The sequence below is a fragment of the Vombatus ursinus genome, unplaced genomic scaffold, assembly GCF_900497805.2.
Source record: "Vombatus ursinus unplaced genomic scaffold, bare-nosed wombat genome assembly UNPS02009835.1, whole genome shotgun sequence".
In the NCBI taxonomy this organism is placed as follows: Eukaryota; Metazoa; Chordata; class Mammalia; order Diprotodontia; family Vombatidae; genus Vombatus; species Vombatus ursinus.
Genome location: NW_020949613.1, coordinates 21,051,723 through 21,068,877, shown reverse-complemented (window position 1 = coordinate 21,068,877; position 17,155 = coordinate 21,051,723). Strand labels below are relative to the sequence as shown.

At 34.5% G+C, this 17,155-nt stretch overlaps 1 protein-coding gene across 1 annotated transcript in view; it reads right to left on the bottom strand.

The window, feature by feature from the left end:
• Positions 1 to 17,155, bottom strand: part of RIMS1 (regulating synaptic membrane exocytosis 1) — a 695,579-nt gene that overhangs the window by 87,967 nt on the left and 590,457 nt on the right. Inside the window, exon 30 of the mRNA XM_027852913.1 lies at positions 8,264 to 8,499. Coding sequence (XP_027708714.1) covers positions 8,264 to 8,499 — 236 coding nt within the window. The remainder of the gene's footprint in view (positions 1 to 8,263; positions 8,500 to 17,155) is intronic.

Here is a 17,155-nt window from a genome sequence, read left to right as displayed (position 1 = left end):
AAAGATGAATGAGATGGTTTCTAAGATCCTTTCCAGCTTCAACATTCCATAGAATTTCTGTCCTCAGAGAGTTTTCAATTTAGTGTGATCCTTGAACTTTCTGCTTCTCGCAACTTCCACCTGTTTCCTCTCCTTAAGACAGGGAGTCAAAAGTAGGTGTGCAATGATCCTACATTTTCTCAATCCTGAAGTCAGCTCAAAAGAGAACACTCTAAGTGAAAACAATCAAAGCATTCCGATCTAAACTAGGATAAGAAGTGCTTATTCAATTACAGTGGTAAAAACACAGAATTTATATCTGTCTAAAATTTAAAAAGCTAAATTTATTTCATAGGATATTTCATAAAAGTTGAAAACTCATAAACATTTAGTGCAACAATCTTATTGTCTAGATGTGATTAGAGGCCAGGCAGGTTTGTATTTCCTAAGGTCACATTGTTGAATAGAGGCAGAGATAGAGGTTAAATCCAGATCCCTTACAGTCCAATATTCTTTCTATTATACGTCAGGGTAAAAAAAAAGTTAATCTCATTTTATAAATAAATTGATTTAGTTTAATGTCTTTCATGTATATTATGGAAATTACTATATATCTCTTTTTCTGAGATTATGTTTGTGAAATGTTCTGTAAATTTTTAAGCATTATTCATATATCAATTGTTAACTTGATATGAATAATTACTTTGAATGATATATTAATATTAATTTAATATATGAAGCATGGTACAGTAGAAAGAGTATTGAACTTGCAGTCGGGAGATTTTTAATTGTGTCTCTGACATTTTCTAGTTGTGTAGTCACAAGCAAGTTACAACCTCCTAGTGCTCAGACAGCTTTCAAAGAGTACCAGTTGCAGACAATTTGCTGCCTTGCATTTGTGGAGGGAGTTTCCACAGATGGAGTTCCCTACACTGATAGGGATGGACCAAAATACATCATGTTATGTATGTGACTGTGTTTACATAAACATGTAAATGTAGGTATACACAGATGAGAAAGTATGCATGTATATGAAAAGAGTCATATATCAATATGTTATACATGTGCATATGTGTATGGGCGTATACATACTTGCAAATGTATGTGTATTTACATGTGTAATTTTAAGATGAGTTGTGAAATTCAATAATCAATATCTCTGACTACATTGATAAATAAGTTTTATAAGGAATAAGAATGTCACGGACATCTTATGCAAGACTTGGACTGTCTTCCAGAAATTACAAAAAACATTTTCATTTTAAGAAAGGGATAACTAATTCAGAAATAGCAACAAGTGCCATCACTACGTCAGACAACAAGTAAATAAAATTCTCCTCTCCCAAAGAAACAAATGATTCTGAATATCATTGTGTATTAGAATAGTTATAATTTACTAAAGAAACTTTTTAAAAACCATAGATATTATGTTGTCTTAAAATTTTCCTTATCACACTATTTACCATCCAAAGTCAAACCTGAGCTGGGAATTTGTGTGCCATGAACCATGAGTTATGTAGATGAGGATTCTTACCCAGTAATAATTGCTACTTTATTAATATTCCTCCCTGAAGGAAATAAATGACTGAAGGCCAAATATTAACAAGTCAACACCAAAATAATATTTCAAGTCTGTCAGGAAATGACAAATAAACAGATGTTAAAGATGACAGCACTTAACACATTGTTATAAAACAAAAAAGAAAGAAATGATGCACCAGAAACCACAAATTATATTTTTCAGATTGAGTCTGACTCAATTTTTGGGGTAGAAAGGAGTGGGAGAATGGGCTGTTTTAAAGTTATTGAAAATCTTCCATCTTCTTCCCAATATATAAATAGTGGAAATTATGCATAGCTCCAGCCCAAAGTGACAAAGACACCAGAAACCACTCAAGCAAGAATTCTGCTTCTCAAAATAACCCAAGATAGGGTGATAGTTGTAGTAGTAGTATAGTAGTAGTAGTGGTAGTGATAGTAGTAGCAATAGCAATAGCAGTAGCAGTAGCAGCAGCAGCTGCAGCAGTAATAGTAGTAGTAGTAGTAGTAGTAATGGTGATAATAATAATAATAGCTATCATTTATATGTGATTTTAAGATTTTTTAAATGTTTTACATATGTTATATTATCTGATCCTCACAATGAATGAGGTCAGACTCTCAATAACTTAAGAGGTACATGCTATTATTATCCTTATTTTTGCAGATAAGAAAACTGAGGCACAGAGAGGCTAAGCCATTTGCCTAAGGTCATGTATTCCTGACTATACATCCTATGATCTATACATTGCCCTAATGTATCACCAAGCTGTGAAGGGTAACACCCTTCTCCAAATTATATCACCCAAAAATTGTTGGATTTGTATTCAGTCTACACAAATTCTAATTCCATCTCTTCCACTTACTACTAGTTGATTTTCATGCAAGTCACTTCACCACTCTTGACCTCAGTTTCCTCATCTGTAAAATGAAGAAGTTTGACTTAATAGTACTGTAGATCTCTTCCATCTCTAAATCTAGACTCTTACGAAGTGTTGGACAGCTAGATAGTACAGTGGATAGAATGTAGGATAGAGTGCCTGAAGTCAGCAAGATTAATCTTCTGGAGTTCAAAGCCAACCTCAGATTCTTATCAGCTGTGTGACACTGGGCAAGTCACTTAACCCTGTTTGCCTCAGTTTCTCATCCGTAAAATGAGCTGGAGAAGGAAATGGCAAACCACACACTATACAATGCTCATAGGCTAAACTATTGCTCACAAATGTCAAACCCAAAGAACAATCTTATTTAAGAGATTTTGCCAAACTCTATGGAATAAAACGTTTCTAAAATACTAAGACCATGAAGAACAGTATGAGGCACAAATCATTTCTGTTATTCTGACTGACACTGAATCCCATTATCATAGGATCCGAGATTTAGAGCGAGAAGAAACCTTAGAGGTCATTGAGTCCAATTCTCTCATTTTATAGATGAAGAAACTGAGGGTCAGAGAGGTTAAGTGACTTGCTCAGGCTCACATAGCAAGCAAATGCCATTTTCTGTGAATCTACAGAGGATGCGCTTATATACTACTACTTTTATTCAGCTATGAAGAGCACTTGTTTTATCTGTATATGCACTAGTTCATAAAATCTTAAGTATAAGAGATGAATAACAGGAAAAGGACTTGTCCCCTGACAAGTAACTCCTCATTTTCTATCAGTGGTTCTCCTTGGTTTCTATTATACAAATATGATCCCCCTGCCCTCCTTCCCCCAATACCTGGTGACCACCCTGTCCTCCTCTGCTTTTCAGCTGTCTTTTGTGTATTCTCTTCCCCTATTAGATTGTAAGCTCCTTGAAGGCAGGAACTATCTTTTTTTTTCTTATTTGTATCCACAGCACTTAGCATGGTGTCTGACACATAAATTTAATAAATGTTTATTGACAGTTTGCCTGGACCATTTCTATTTAAGAATCATCAAAAAAGATGAGAATAAAGGTAGGAAGAATAATGATAGATCACATTTATAAAGTCATTTAGGTTTGAAAAGAGTTTTACATACTTTGTCTTATTGGATCCTGTCTATTGTGTTCAATTTTTATATATGTCAGTCCTGGAGGATGTAGAGTAGCTTCTTGGGAATGCCTATTTTTTTTGAAGTTCATAAATTTATCAAGTCTGAGGCTCTAATACAACCTTGGTGTTCTCCAAGGTGCTGTGGGTGCCATGGCCAAAGTATAAAGGCAGGGAGATTACATTACTAGAGAATGTAGATATTCATACATTAAATGGAGTTAATACAAAAGGGTACAGAATAATTGTTGAACTATGTTAATAATTAGCAGGTGTTGCCTTAGAAAGGTGTTGCACTCGGGGAAGACTTTAAGTTCAAATCTGGCTGAAGACATTTATTAACTGTGTGATCCTGGACAAGACACTTGACCTCTGCCTACCTCAGTTTCCTGATCTGTAAAATGGGGATAATAATTGTGCCTACCTCCCAGGATTGTTATGACAATAAAGGTGTAATATCTGTGAAATACTTTGCAAATTTTAAAACACTGTGCATATGCTAGATATTGTCATATTACGATGATGATGATGAATAATACAGTCAGCCAGTGATATAGAAAGTCAGAAAAGGAAATAATGAAAATGGGCTGGAACAGCAGAGGGATGCTTTTTGGACGAGAAAGGAACAGCAAGGTCTGGTTCTTTAAATAAAGGAAACATTTCTGTAGGCTGACAGGAGGGCATTTAAGGTGAGAAAAACAACATGAGAAACGAATTATTTATTTAATCAGATGGCATTTACTACCAAAGTGATGTATGAGAGGATTTTATAATGATTATGAAACCTACAAATTGGCCTGGTAACAAAGACAGCTCATTGCAAGCTTGAATTCACATTAATATTTGTTGTTCAGTCATTTCAGTTGTGTCTGACTCATCATAAACATATTTGGAAATTTTTCTTGGCAAAGATACTGGAGTCATTTGCCATTTCCTTCTTCGGCACATTTTACAGATGAGGTAACTGAGGCAAACAGGGTTAAGTGACTTTCCCAGGTTCACACAGCTAGTCTGAGGCCATATTTAAACTCAGGAAGATCAGTAAGGAGGATCTGAGTTTAAATGCAGTGCTGGTTGGCCACTTCTTTGAAAATTATACTCTCAGATTTGTCTAGACTACTGAAAGATTACATGATTTACTCGGGGTCATGGAGCTCATATTTGTCAGAAGTGATACTTGAGCCCACATATTTCTAGTTTTGAAATTAGCTGTCTTCTACACTACTTGTTGTTGTTCAGTTGTTTCAGTCACGTCCAACTCTTTGTGACTCTGTTTGGTGTTTTCTTGGCAAAGATATTACGGTGGTTTGTCATTTCCTTCTCTAGCTCATTTTACAGAAGAGGAAACTGAAGTACACAGGGTTAAGTGACTTGCGCAGGGTCACACAGCTAAGTGTCTCAGGCTGAATTTGAACTCAAGTCTTCCTAATTCTATTCTGTGCCCTATCCACTGCACCACCTAGCTGCCCTTCTGTACTACACTACCTCCATTGAAGAGAATAGAAAAAAACAAAATAAGGGTGGAAAGGTTCAGAAACAACTTATGGAATTCAATGTTTCTCATAGTTTCTTCTCTTCATAAAATAGAGAAGTTTTAGTAGGTATATCTAAGAAACAATCCTTTACTAAAAACTGCTTTTATTTCTCTTTAATTCAACATGCATTTATTAAGCATTGTATAGACTATATACCTGGCATTGTGTTAGGCAGAGAGAGAGATAGAGACAGAAATAAACACAGAAGAGGAACAGAGGAGACAAAGTGAGTGACAGAGACAGAGAGAGTCAAGCCCAAGAGAGGATAGATGTACAGGGACAAAGATAGAGAGAAGTAGACAGAGATAGAGACATACACACACACACACACACACACAGAAACAGAGAGAAGGAGAGAAGGAGGAAGTGGAAGGGAGAGGAGGAAAGGGAGAAGGGAGAGAAATCAGGACGGGGAGAAAAGGAGAAAGAAAAGGGGACAGAGAGATGGAGAGCTATATAACATATATCAGGAATGAAATTTATCTGTGGGTAATGGAAAACTCCCACAAATGAAAGTAGAGTTTTAGCGAGATTAACCTGCCTGTAATATATACGATTAACTGGAGGCATTGAAGACTATTTCACTAATCTTGATGTTGGGTATTTGGGATTTGTTGAATAATTGTAGGTGAGGAAATGAAAAGTAAGAAAAGGAGAAAAAAAGGAAAGGAACTTTAAGAAACAAAACCATAAAACTTGGTAATTTTTTCCCTATGAGGATTGAAAGAGAGAGAAGTTTAAAAATATCTCCAAGATTTTTCAGATTATGAAATAGTGTTGGCAACAACAGAATAAAGGGAAAATGAGATAGTTTTTAGACTTGTTGCTTTTGAAGTAATAGGACATCCAAGTCAAAATATCCATCAGATACTTTGAGATTTGGCAATGGTATTTATGGAAGTGATAGCTGTAATTATACTAAAGAGTTAGGTCTTCCAATGAGTGACCATGAAAAAAGATGAACTAATTTGGGGGGAATGAATACTTAGAGGGGCAAGAAGAGGAAGAGAAGACACTGAAAACTACAGAGAAGTTCCTAAGAATTTGGATAATTAAAGTTCAAAGAAAACTCTCAGTGGAGAGTATCAAGTGTTAAGGGGATAACAAGTAAAATGAAGACTGAGAAAACATCACAAAATCAGGACACTGACAAAAACCATAGAATTTTAAAATGTTTAAACATGATAGAAATACACATTTTACAAATTTTAAAGTAAGGGAGGATAGAATGGTTAAACTGGGTTTTATATGAACTTATTACTTTTTAAACATAAATATAGGTTCTACACAAGGGTTTGGCAACATTTTATTTTAAAATAGAAAAAAGAGGTCACATCAGTTGAGTAACAATAGAGAGAAATTACTAGGCCAGAAGATGGTTACTTAAGAAATTTTGTGCAGTGCCTTGAGCTACATGAAAGTAGCTTGTGCCAAAAGGGTAGAATTCATAGGACAGAATTTACTGATTAAACAGATCTTACCATTTCCCTCATTTAATAGAGGTGGAAACTAAGGTCCAGATATACCAAATAATTTATCTAATATCAAATAGGCAGTAAATCGGGAAGTCAGGATTTGTTCTAAGGTCCTCAGACTTTAAATATTGCCACTTTTCTCAAAATCTGGTGTGTAAATATTCCTTCCCTTCATCCCAAACCCTGAGCACTACCATCCCAAACCCTGAGGATATATGTATATCCTCACAGAGATGATTTTGATGTTGGAGATAGTGAAAGAACTACGTGATTTCTCAACGTCCATTATAATCTTATGAGTTTGTAATTCCAAAATTTTTAACTTTTTAACAAATAGTTCAGAAAGGAAAGAAGATAAGGAAGAAGCAAGGAAGGAAGAAAGTAAGACAGAAAGGAAGATAAGAAGGAAGGAAGGAAGGAAGGAAGGAAGGAAGGAAGGAAGGAAGGAAGGAAGGAAGGAAGGAAGGAAGGAAGGAAGGAAGGAAGGAAGGAAGGAAAAAAGAAGGAAGGAAGCGGTTTTTTTTTAGATTAATGACAATGCATACTACTGACAATGATTTCTGAACTACTAATCATTCTGTATTAAAAGAATTAACAATCCACTGCTCCAGATAATTACATTTGAACTTATCATTTGACTGGAACCATCTTGTAATACATGAGTTTTTCTTGAAACTCATGCTGGGTAGGGAAAAAAAACCATTTTTCGCCAGAAGTTGTCTGGTATAAATAAAATTTATGAAAATAAGGTTTTTATTTCTGTTGAAAAGAATCAGGAACTAGGGGTAACCAGTATAGAAAAACTAAGTTATATCAAACAGTCCGATATTCCACTTACCTTTACCATTACCTAATATTGACTCCACCAATGAGCTAGCCAATCTGTCCATATATGATTTAGAGGCAGAAACTTTTCTTTAGACATAAAAACACACTACCTTTTTTCTTGTCTTTGCTTCATTCTATCAGAAACTTATTTTACCTCAAGGACACACAAACATGAAGCTTTTAAGATTTAGAGATAGTAAAATTGAAACAATTCTATCCTGAAGCATCATGCTTTTACTGTATCCACTGACCTATTTTGCTCAGATTAAAAATATGTACTAGGTTTTCAGTTACAAAGAAGAAAGCAGAATTGAGAATTCATATTCAAAGATTATTTTGACACATTACCTTCAAACTCCTATGGAGGGATAAGAATTCACCTTTCTATAGGACATATAAGCATATACGTGCATACATATATACTTACATGTATTATACATGTATAAATAGTAAATTATAAGTGAAAACTTTTTAGAGAGGTTTTTATCTTATATATAAGAAATTGATTTGTATTTGTAAGAAAAAGGGCCATTCTCCAATGGATATATGGTTTTCCTGAGAGTCCTGTTGCTTTTCTCTTGAGTCCATTTGGACCTATATTTCTTTGCATTTCCTTGCACATTTGTAAACAAGTCTTTTTTTTTTAAATTAGCAATCATACAAAGAGTACAAATGCACTTAAAACAAAAAGAGAAATACTTTATGAATACATGAGAACAACAACAATAACAAAAAATCCTGAAACAAATTTTGAGAGATAAAGAACCTTTTTTCTTTTAATATCCAAGGACACTCAGTAGTCCCATCACAAGCCATGGGACATGGGTAATATCTTACCATCATGTGCACAAAATGATACAGTTTGAAGCTGAACTAACTTCACTCACCTGTTTGACTAAGTTGGGATGTGCTTCTACTTCTCCGAGATACTATAGCCACCACTTTGGCACTAAGGCTGGACCTCCTTTTCTTTCCACCTGTTCCAACTGTGCCAACAGCTGTGTCTGACTGGCTTCCATCATTATGCTCCAGTTTGTACATCTCTCCACTCACACTTGTGCTCTTTGTGATGGTTCTCCCTGAAGTTCCCATCCGTCTGCCTTGCATTTTAGGGGTAAATGAACTATATTTACAAAGTAAAAACATATGCATATATAAATTAAATGCAAGTGACAAAAGAGTCTCTCAGCTCAACTTACTTTATTTTCAAACAATTTAATCAATTTGATAAACAATTTCAAGTCAACAAGCATTTATCAAGCACCCACTGTTTTCATCTACTTACTTTCCTTGTAGCTGTAAATATTTTTAGATTAAAAAATTTTTCTACAAATATTTATTATATTCAATTTAAAGTTATATCACTTTTCTCACCATCATGTAGTCATCTCTAAATATTTTTCAGTAACAAAAGAAAACACTAAAATGCAATAAGCATAACAAAACAATGGCAAATTAAAACATTATGGCTATGCTCATTTCATAGTCAAAATCTTTATTTATGCAGAAAGACAAATTTACAAAATAAATCCTACTCAAAAATATGACAATAATTAATGTCCACTGAATACACTAGAATTAAAGGGGGGAAATGGATTTCTTTCCTTCAGCTTGTACCTTCTTTGCTCCTTTCAGGAAATCACACAATCATCTGCCTTCCTAATGGAGCTGTGTCCATTTAGTTGAATACACTCCCTCATTCTCCATCACAGTACTATAGGCTTTGTCTCCAGGGCTGCATTTACTCCATGCTATAGACTTTTTCTGCTTCTTGTAGTCAACCAACATTTATGTTTAATGTTTTCATTCCCTCAGGGTTTTGTTCTATATTAGGACCCAGATTATTAATACTGTGCCCCAATATAGAGTTTTATGTATATTCATCTTCAGTAGTGTATGTATATTTTAAGTAGGGCCTTCCTGAAACAGAATATATGAAAACCAAAGGAATGACTTTGATGATGGGAATTTCAGACACCATATCAGGTCAAAGGGGCAGAGATTTCATTGGGAAGTTTGACCTTTAAGTTCATCCTTAAATCACAAATCAAAGTGAGCTCACATAGTCTCATAGTTAGAAGGAACTTTAGAGTTCAACTAGTACCTGCATAGGAATGCCTTCCTACATGCCACCCTACATGACAAATAATTATTCTACCTTTCTGTGAAGTCCTCCAGAGAAGGAGACTGACTTCTCAAGGCAATTAATTCCACTTTTGAACCACTCTGCTTGGCATTTTTCCCTTTATATGAGGTTCCAATATTCACTTGTATAGTTTCTACTCATTGTTCTGAATTTTGCTTCTGGGTGCAGAAGAATTCTAATCATTATTCCATATTACATAATAAGTATTAGACTTGTGATTTCATTAGTATAGGGATTTTCCAGCTGAGGAAACTCCTAACCATGCAGGTTGGCATCTTCTATGAAACTTATAATCTTAGAAAGTTGCCTGGAGAATTGAGAGATTAAGAGATTTGCCCATGATCACACACCCAGTATGTGTCAGAGGCAAGATTTGAACCTAGGTTATTCTGACTTTGAGGCAGGCTCTCTAGACACTACACCACACTGTTTCACTTTCTCACATGAAAGCTGTCTATAGATAAATAGGTATCAGAATATGAGAACATTTCTCATAATTTTGAAAACTGTAAAGCTTGATCACTATGGAAAATTCCTGTATTTAAAATTTCATTCATCATCTTCATTTTTAGCTTAATCATTACCATCCATATCATCTTCATTCTTATCCTCATCACCATCTTATTCTTGTCATTGGTTCTGATTGATTTTAGATAGAAATGGTCTTCAGAAAAACTGCTATTCTGCCATTTTTCCTTTATATTGAATGTCCTATGGACTATCAGAAGGTGGATTATTATTATGGTTCTTATTATTGCCTCATTCTTTTTGTATAGAAACGGTCCTGGAACAAGTCACGATATTGCTATAAAATCATTGCTTTATCTAGTCAAGGGAAAGTTTTATGATGAAAGTTCATTCTCTTGTAGGCTCACAGAGTATTCTTGGCAAAACTCAAGTAGCAATAAGGAAAACAGGAGTGATACAATCCCCATCATGTTCCCACAAAATCATATTTTTTTTTGTGCTAGGTGTCTAGATTTTGACAGCTTTTTTTCCATGTAGCACAGAAATTATGTATATTTGGCCTGGTGACAGTTAAAATATCATTTTTATGTATCAATGACATTGCTTGGTGATTGTGGGCAAGAGTTTGTTATATAATAATGGCTCTATTTCAATACATTTTATTGGTTGAGTTCTCTATAATATGTTAAATTTTGTTTATAGGGATTGTCTGTCTATGAAAGACAGTAAACTTTTATCTACTAGGTTATATCATATTATGTATTTAGTAGGTGCTAAATATTTATAACCTATAGTGATGGTTTCTATGACTTTTTTGCAAAATATACATTGTTGATTAGGTCTAGGTTTTTTAAGGATAACCTTTCATAATTTCTGATGGCAATGACCTGATCCTAAGTTGTGATCATAAACTTCTTCATTTCCAAAACCAAAATTTAATCAGTAGGGGCTTATGAAATATAGGATTAGGAGTGTGGATCAATAGACTACCTTGAATGCAGGGTAATTGTCTTCTGGAGACACATTCTATGAGTGTGAATTATGTTTGTTATTATCATTATCTTCTTATCTCTTCTAATGAGATTCAGATAGAAGTGGTCCAAGAACAAATGATTATCCTTCTATAAGATTCAGCAGGTTAAGATCCTAACATTTTGTAACCACAATTAATTCACCAATGAAATGTAAAATTCCCACCATTTCATTGCATAATCTGCATTGATCAATAAATTTGGGGCCTTTAATGTTGTTTTTTGTGTTCCTGATCTCAATGAACTACTCCTAAATCACTACCATAAAACCTTGTTCCTATAAACCAATCTGTATGACTCACTTGTTTTATGTTTTATGTCATTTGTTTAATGTTTCTTTTTATATATATCATTGGTTGAGTTCATGTGGATGTTACCCATGGAGTGCCTTTTAACTCTATTCTTGAATGTTAGCCATTTTAAACAATTAAGTGCTGGACAAATATTAACTATTATTGTTATTATTTCATGGGCTTGGTCCAGAGATAAAGCACTTTTGGTTACATAAGCCAAATCTAGTGCCAGTTTTTAATATTTTCCTTTGTGTAATGAGGTATATTTGTTCCAAAAGCACTTCTATAATTTTTAAATTGTTTATTGTGTGCTCTGAGGACTCCATCAGTCTTCCTTCTCCTTTTGATGAGGAATTATTAATGTTTTGATAGCTGATCTGGGATGATAAGCCATTTACATCATTAAAATGTCTAAATTTTTGTTTAGACACTTTCTAGACTCATTCTCCTCCATTTTATTGTGCCAAAATTATCTATTAAGACTTATAGTAAGTAAGTGGCAATTACTCTAAATGTGTTTTTTCTTGTTAATCTTGATGTCAGGATGCTAATCTACCTCTTAACACACACAGCCTTAGCATTCTCTTTGATTAACCTGATGTGTGATGTCTCTTGCCTGGAGAAGATCAATGTCTTTGTAAGTAGATCATGGTCTTCATCCACTGATTCCATTTTGCCTGTAAATTTAATTTCAAAGCCCTCAATCTCTATTTTTTCTTGGCGTGTATTAAGACTTTTATACTTCATAAGATCAAATATCATTTTTTATAATATTGAAGAAAGTTTCTGTGAGATGAAGTACTTTTCAATTGAGCTATATAACTTGCTATGATTATGTACACCAAATGATTCAAGTGAAACCTTTGACCCCTCTCCCCAAATTGTCAGTGTTATTTTCCTCCTCAAATTATAATGTATTTACCTATACCTTTAAATGTCTTTTTCCTCTAATAGAATGTCTGCTCCTTGAGGGTAGCAACTCTTTTTTTAGTTTTGATTTATTTTTGCATTCCTACAACATAGCCTAGCACCTTTCATATGGTAGGAAGCTGCCAGTGTAAAGTTGGGAGTTTGCTAAGTGGGTTTTAGAAAATAATTTTTTGAGTAACCACTTATAATCACTTGGGATCAAAATACTAAAAAAATCCTCTTGACAACGACCCATACATGCATTATTTTGCTGTGTCAATATACTGTCAAATATCCAGATGGACAGTGAAAAATTCAGTGAATAAGTAGATAACTTGAAATATCTCAATGATTGCAAACAGTTATGGCAGAATATTCAGGTAACTCAAGTTACCATTGTGTAGATGTATATGTGTGTGTGTAGTTATGTGAGATTATATAGACAGAGATTATTAGTGAACATTTCCTTATTACCTAACTGAAACAAATGTAGTCCTCCTGGAAACTACATTGTGTATGTGTGCGTGCATGTGTGTTTTAATGTGAACCCTTACTGTCCACAATATTCAACCACTAAAGCTAGTCCTAAACAATTAACTTGAAGCTGCACAAAATGTAATTTCACAATCAGTATTTCTTTAATGATTAACATCTAAAAATATCAGTCAATTTTCCAAATTTTGGTAGGGGGATGGCTAACTAGATTTCCTATCAGTTAGACCATATATTGAATATATCTGAATGTATTTGTCAGTTATCATCCAAATCATATATTCACGCAATGTTAGAGTTGGGAATGATCTTAGGGATTTTCTATTTTAAGATCTAGGTATAGTGAAGGAACAAAGTTGCATAAAGGAATTTGGAACACAGGAACATATGAATGGATATGGTATAGTTAGCCCAGTATACCTTTGTCAACAGAAATGCCAAGGCATGTGCACTGGTTCCTTGACGTCAGCCTTGAAAGGGAGGTATATTGCCTCTGGCTCTGCCATTTAAACTTTGTTAACATCTTTGTCTAATTCATTACAATTCTCATTTGTACTACTTCTTGGGCATGAGGAATTCCATATTTTTATTGAATTCCTTGAGAAGAGGGCTATATTTTTGTTTTCCCTTTGTGTGTTAATGGAGCACTTAGCATAATACATTGCAAATTGTTGTTGTTCAGTTGTTTTTCATGACCCTATTTGGGGTTTTCTTGGCAAAGATAGTGGAGTGGTTTGTCATTTCCTTCTCTAGCTCATTTTACAGATGAGAAACTGAGTCAAACAGGATTCAGTGACTTAACAAGGGTCACACAGCTAGTAAGAATCTGAGGACAGATTTGAACCTAAAAAGAACCTTCCTAGTTCCAAGCCTGACATTCTACCTACTGTTCAACCTAGCCACTATTATTGTAAATAGCGCTGATTAGTCAGAAATATTTTTTAAGTGACTACTATGTGTCAGGTATTGTATTAGGTGTTTGGGACAAAATCATAAAAAGTAATCTGTTTTTTTCAAGGAGCTTACCTTCAAGTTAATTAACTGTTGAATCAAATTATAACCTGTGATGTAGGGCCTCTTTAATTTCCAAAAAGTTATCTCATTAAGGTTTCAAAATGTTATCTTGCCCTAGTATTTTGGAATTTGAAGAATTAGATCTTACCTTGATGCATGTCTTTTATCATTTAAAAAATATAAAGTTCCATCTCAAACAAAAAAGTTCCTTTTAGATGGAGAGATTCTAATCTTTTTGTCTGTCCTCCAACCCAACCAATCCAATCCAATCCACCATCCAATTATTTAGGTGAACTAGGATGGAACTAGTGGAAAAGAATAGGAAGACATGGATATGACAATAGAGCAAAGAACTAGAGACCAGTTAGATGTGTATTTAATAATGATAACAATAATAACTAGAATTTATGTAATATTTCGAAGTTTGTAAAGCACTTCACAAATATCTCATTGATACCACAGCCCTGTGGGATAGGCGCTATTATTATTCCCATTTTATCAATGAGGAAACTGAGATAGATAGATGTTAATTGACTTGCCCAAGTATCTGAGGCAATATTTAAACTCATTTCTTTCTGTTTCCAGGTCTAGCAATCTACCCACCATAGCACTTAGCTGCCTCTATTGGTGGGGGGAGGGAATAGGGGAAAATCTTTGGTCAAATAGAGTTCCTAAGCACCTCCTACATCTCCAAATAATCAATCAAAATATTTATTAAGCACTTAAGTATCTGGCCTCTTGAGCCAGGAAGGAATTGCCTTTGGTACATATTGGCTTTGTGAGCCTGGCCAAGTCACGGCCTCTCAGTGCTCTAATCAACGGCAATTACAAAACTGTAAGTGGAAGATAAGGTACTTATCTTAGACAGTTTCAGTAGTGGGAGTTCCCTAGGACAATGAAATAACAGGTCTAATCCCTCTTCCCTCTAAGATGTTATACCCTACCAGAGGAAACAATGAGTCCACATATTTGTCTATAATAATTAGTATAATATAATTGGTTTGAGGAACTTGTAACTGGAAGGATGAGGAAAAACCTTGTATAGGATATGATTCTTGAGCTAAGAGCCATAGGGAACTAGGGATTCTAAAAGCTGGAGATGAAGAGTAAGTCCATTGGGAGCAGCTTGTGCAAAGGTATCAAAATGAGAGATCAAATGTTGAGATGCTTTGTAGGAGATATGAAGTATTGACATCATTCCTGATCTCAAAATTCTTAGTCTATTAGGAAAGTCAAAATGAACATATGTGAAATACATACCAAATAATTAAGCTCTTAATAATTTGATGCTAATTTTAAATAAAATAGCAGTTAAGAGATAAGAGACATTACCATGGGTTGGAAAAGTGAAAAAAGATTTCATGGAGAGGGAAGGAGATAAGATGGACCTTGATGGGTAGGTATAATTAAATTATTTAAAGTGAGGAAGGCATGGCAATCTAATTTAGGAGAATAGCATGAGCAAAAGCTTGGAGGTGAAAATAAGTGTGATGCATACAAGATCCAGAAAACATGACAGATTAAATGGTATAGGTCTAAATTGTATTCATATGTGGTGTAGACCCAGATTATGAAAGTCAGGTAGAGATGTTTGGATTAGAAATGGCAAGGAACCACTGTAGGCTGTGGAAAGAGGGAGTAGAATGATGGGCATCATGCTTTAAAAGGTTAGTTTAGCAATGGAATGAATTAGAAAAGAAGGTATTGGAATTAGGAAGACTCAATAATTTACTACTGCAAAAATCTAGGACAGTAAGAGATGAGATGGAGAATAAAAGTCTAATCCAAGAGAATTTCTGAGAGAAAAAAATGACAAAATTTGATGGATATATATGTATACATATATATGTATATATATACATATATATGGCACAAAGGACAATAAAAAATAAAAGCTCTTACTAAGGAGGTTGGATGAACATTTGCTCTGACAAAAATGATGTAGTTGGGAAAGGAAAAAAAGTTCAAATGGAAAGATGAGTAATGACGGTTGTGGTTGTGATTCTGGGTTGGACATCTGCATAGTGGAAGAATGAAAAATTCCAGGGTGTAAGAGTGGGCAGCTATTTGGTGCAATGGATAAAGCATTTGACCTGGAGTCAGGAAGATAGGAATTAAAATCCAGATTCAGACACTTACTAGTTGTGTGACCCTGGGGAGTCACTAAACATTTTTCTCCCTCAGTTTCTTCAAATGTAAATTGGAAATAACAATAGCATTTACTTTTCAGGGCTGTTGTGAGGATAAAATGAGATATTTGTAAAGCATTTTACAAATCTTAAAAAGTGGTATAGAAACTATCATCAGCATCAGCATCAGCATCAGCATCAACATCAGCATCAGTAGTAGTAGCAGCAGCAGCAGCAGCAGCAGCAGCAGCAGCAGCAGTATTTCCCCATGGGAAATGGGTAGGAAAAGACATTAAGATTGGAAAGAAATTCATTATTGCCATGAGAATGATAGGTGTGTGTGTGTGTGTGTGTGTGTGTGCGCGTGTGTGTGTCTGCATGTGTGTGTATGGTGGTCATGGTGAGGAAGGAGCAAGACTGGAAATTTCAGTTCAACTATGCAAGAACACAAATATGTGCTTGCTCTTAAATATATTCCAAATACATATATATAAATGTAAAAAATCAATTAAAATTGATTAAAATATGAAATACTTCTGATGTTCCTATGAGGAAAGAAAAGAACACTCTATTCAAACTCAGGAGTCCTGGGTTCAAATTCTGGTTCTGCTACTTACTAGTGGAATAACCTTTGGCAAGTCATTTAACTTTTATTGAATGTCAGTTTCTTCATCTGTAAAAGTGATCCCCAAGGTCATTATAACTCTCAAAATACCATGGTCTTTCCATCCTAGGATTTATTCAATCTTATGAATAGCTTGTTACATAATTTCAAATCTATGCATGTTTCAAAAATTAGGAAATGATCTCTTCTGGACTCAACAAAAGCCTTTACTGAAAACATTCAAATCTTTTTTACCTTTAAAAAATATAACCTTTACATATACAAAAATAAATATTGTCTAAAGTAACATGGATTCTCACATAATTATAATGAACATTTACATAGTGCTTTATGAATGTTAACTCATATTATCCTCAAAACAACCCTATGAGATAGGTTCTATTATTATCCTCATCTAGCTTATGAGGAAACTGAGGCATAAAGAGCTTAAGGCAGTTGCCCAAGGTCCCATAGCTACCACAATCCGGTCTTCTTGACTCCAAATCCTATGACTTATCTAGTGTGCCACTTAGCTACCTAAAGTATATAATAACCTACTGTCATCCTCAGTTTTCCTCTTTGCCTTCCCCCAACCATTCCTGTTAAAAGCCTTCTCAAATCAGCTTCATGTCAAGTGGATTGCATTGTCTTTTAGGACCATACTTTTGCTTGTATCTAAGCTTCTACATTCTT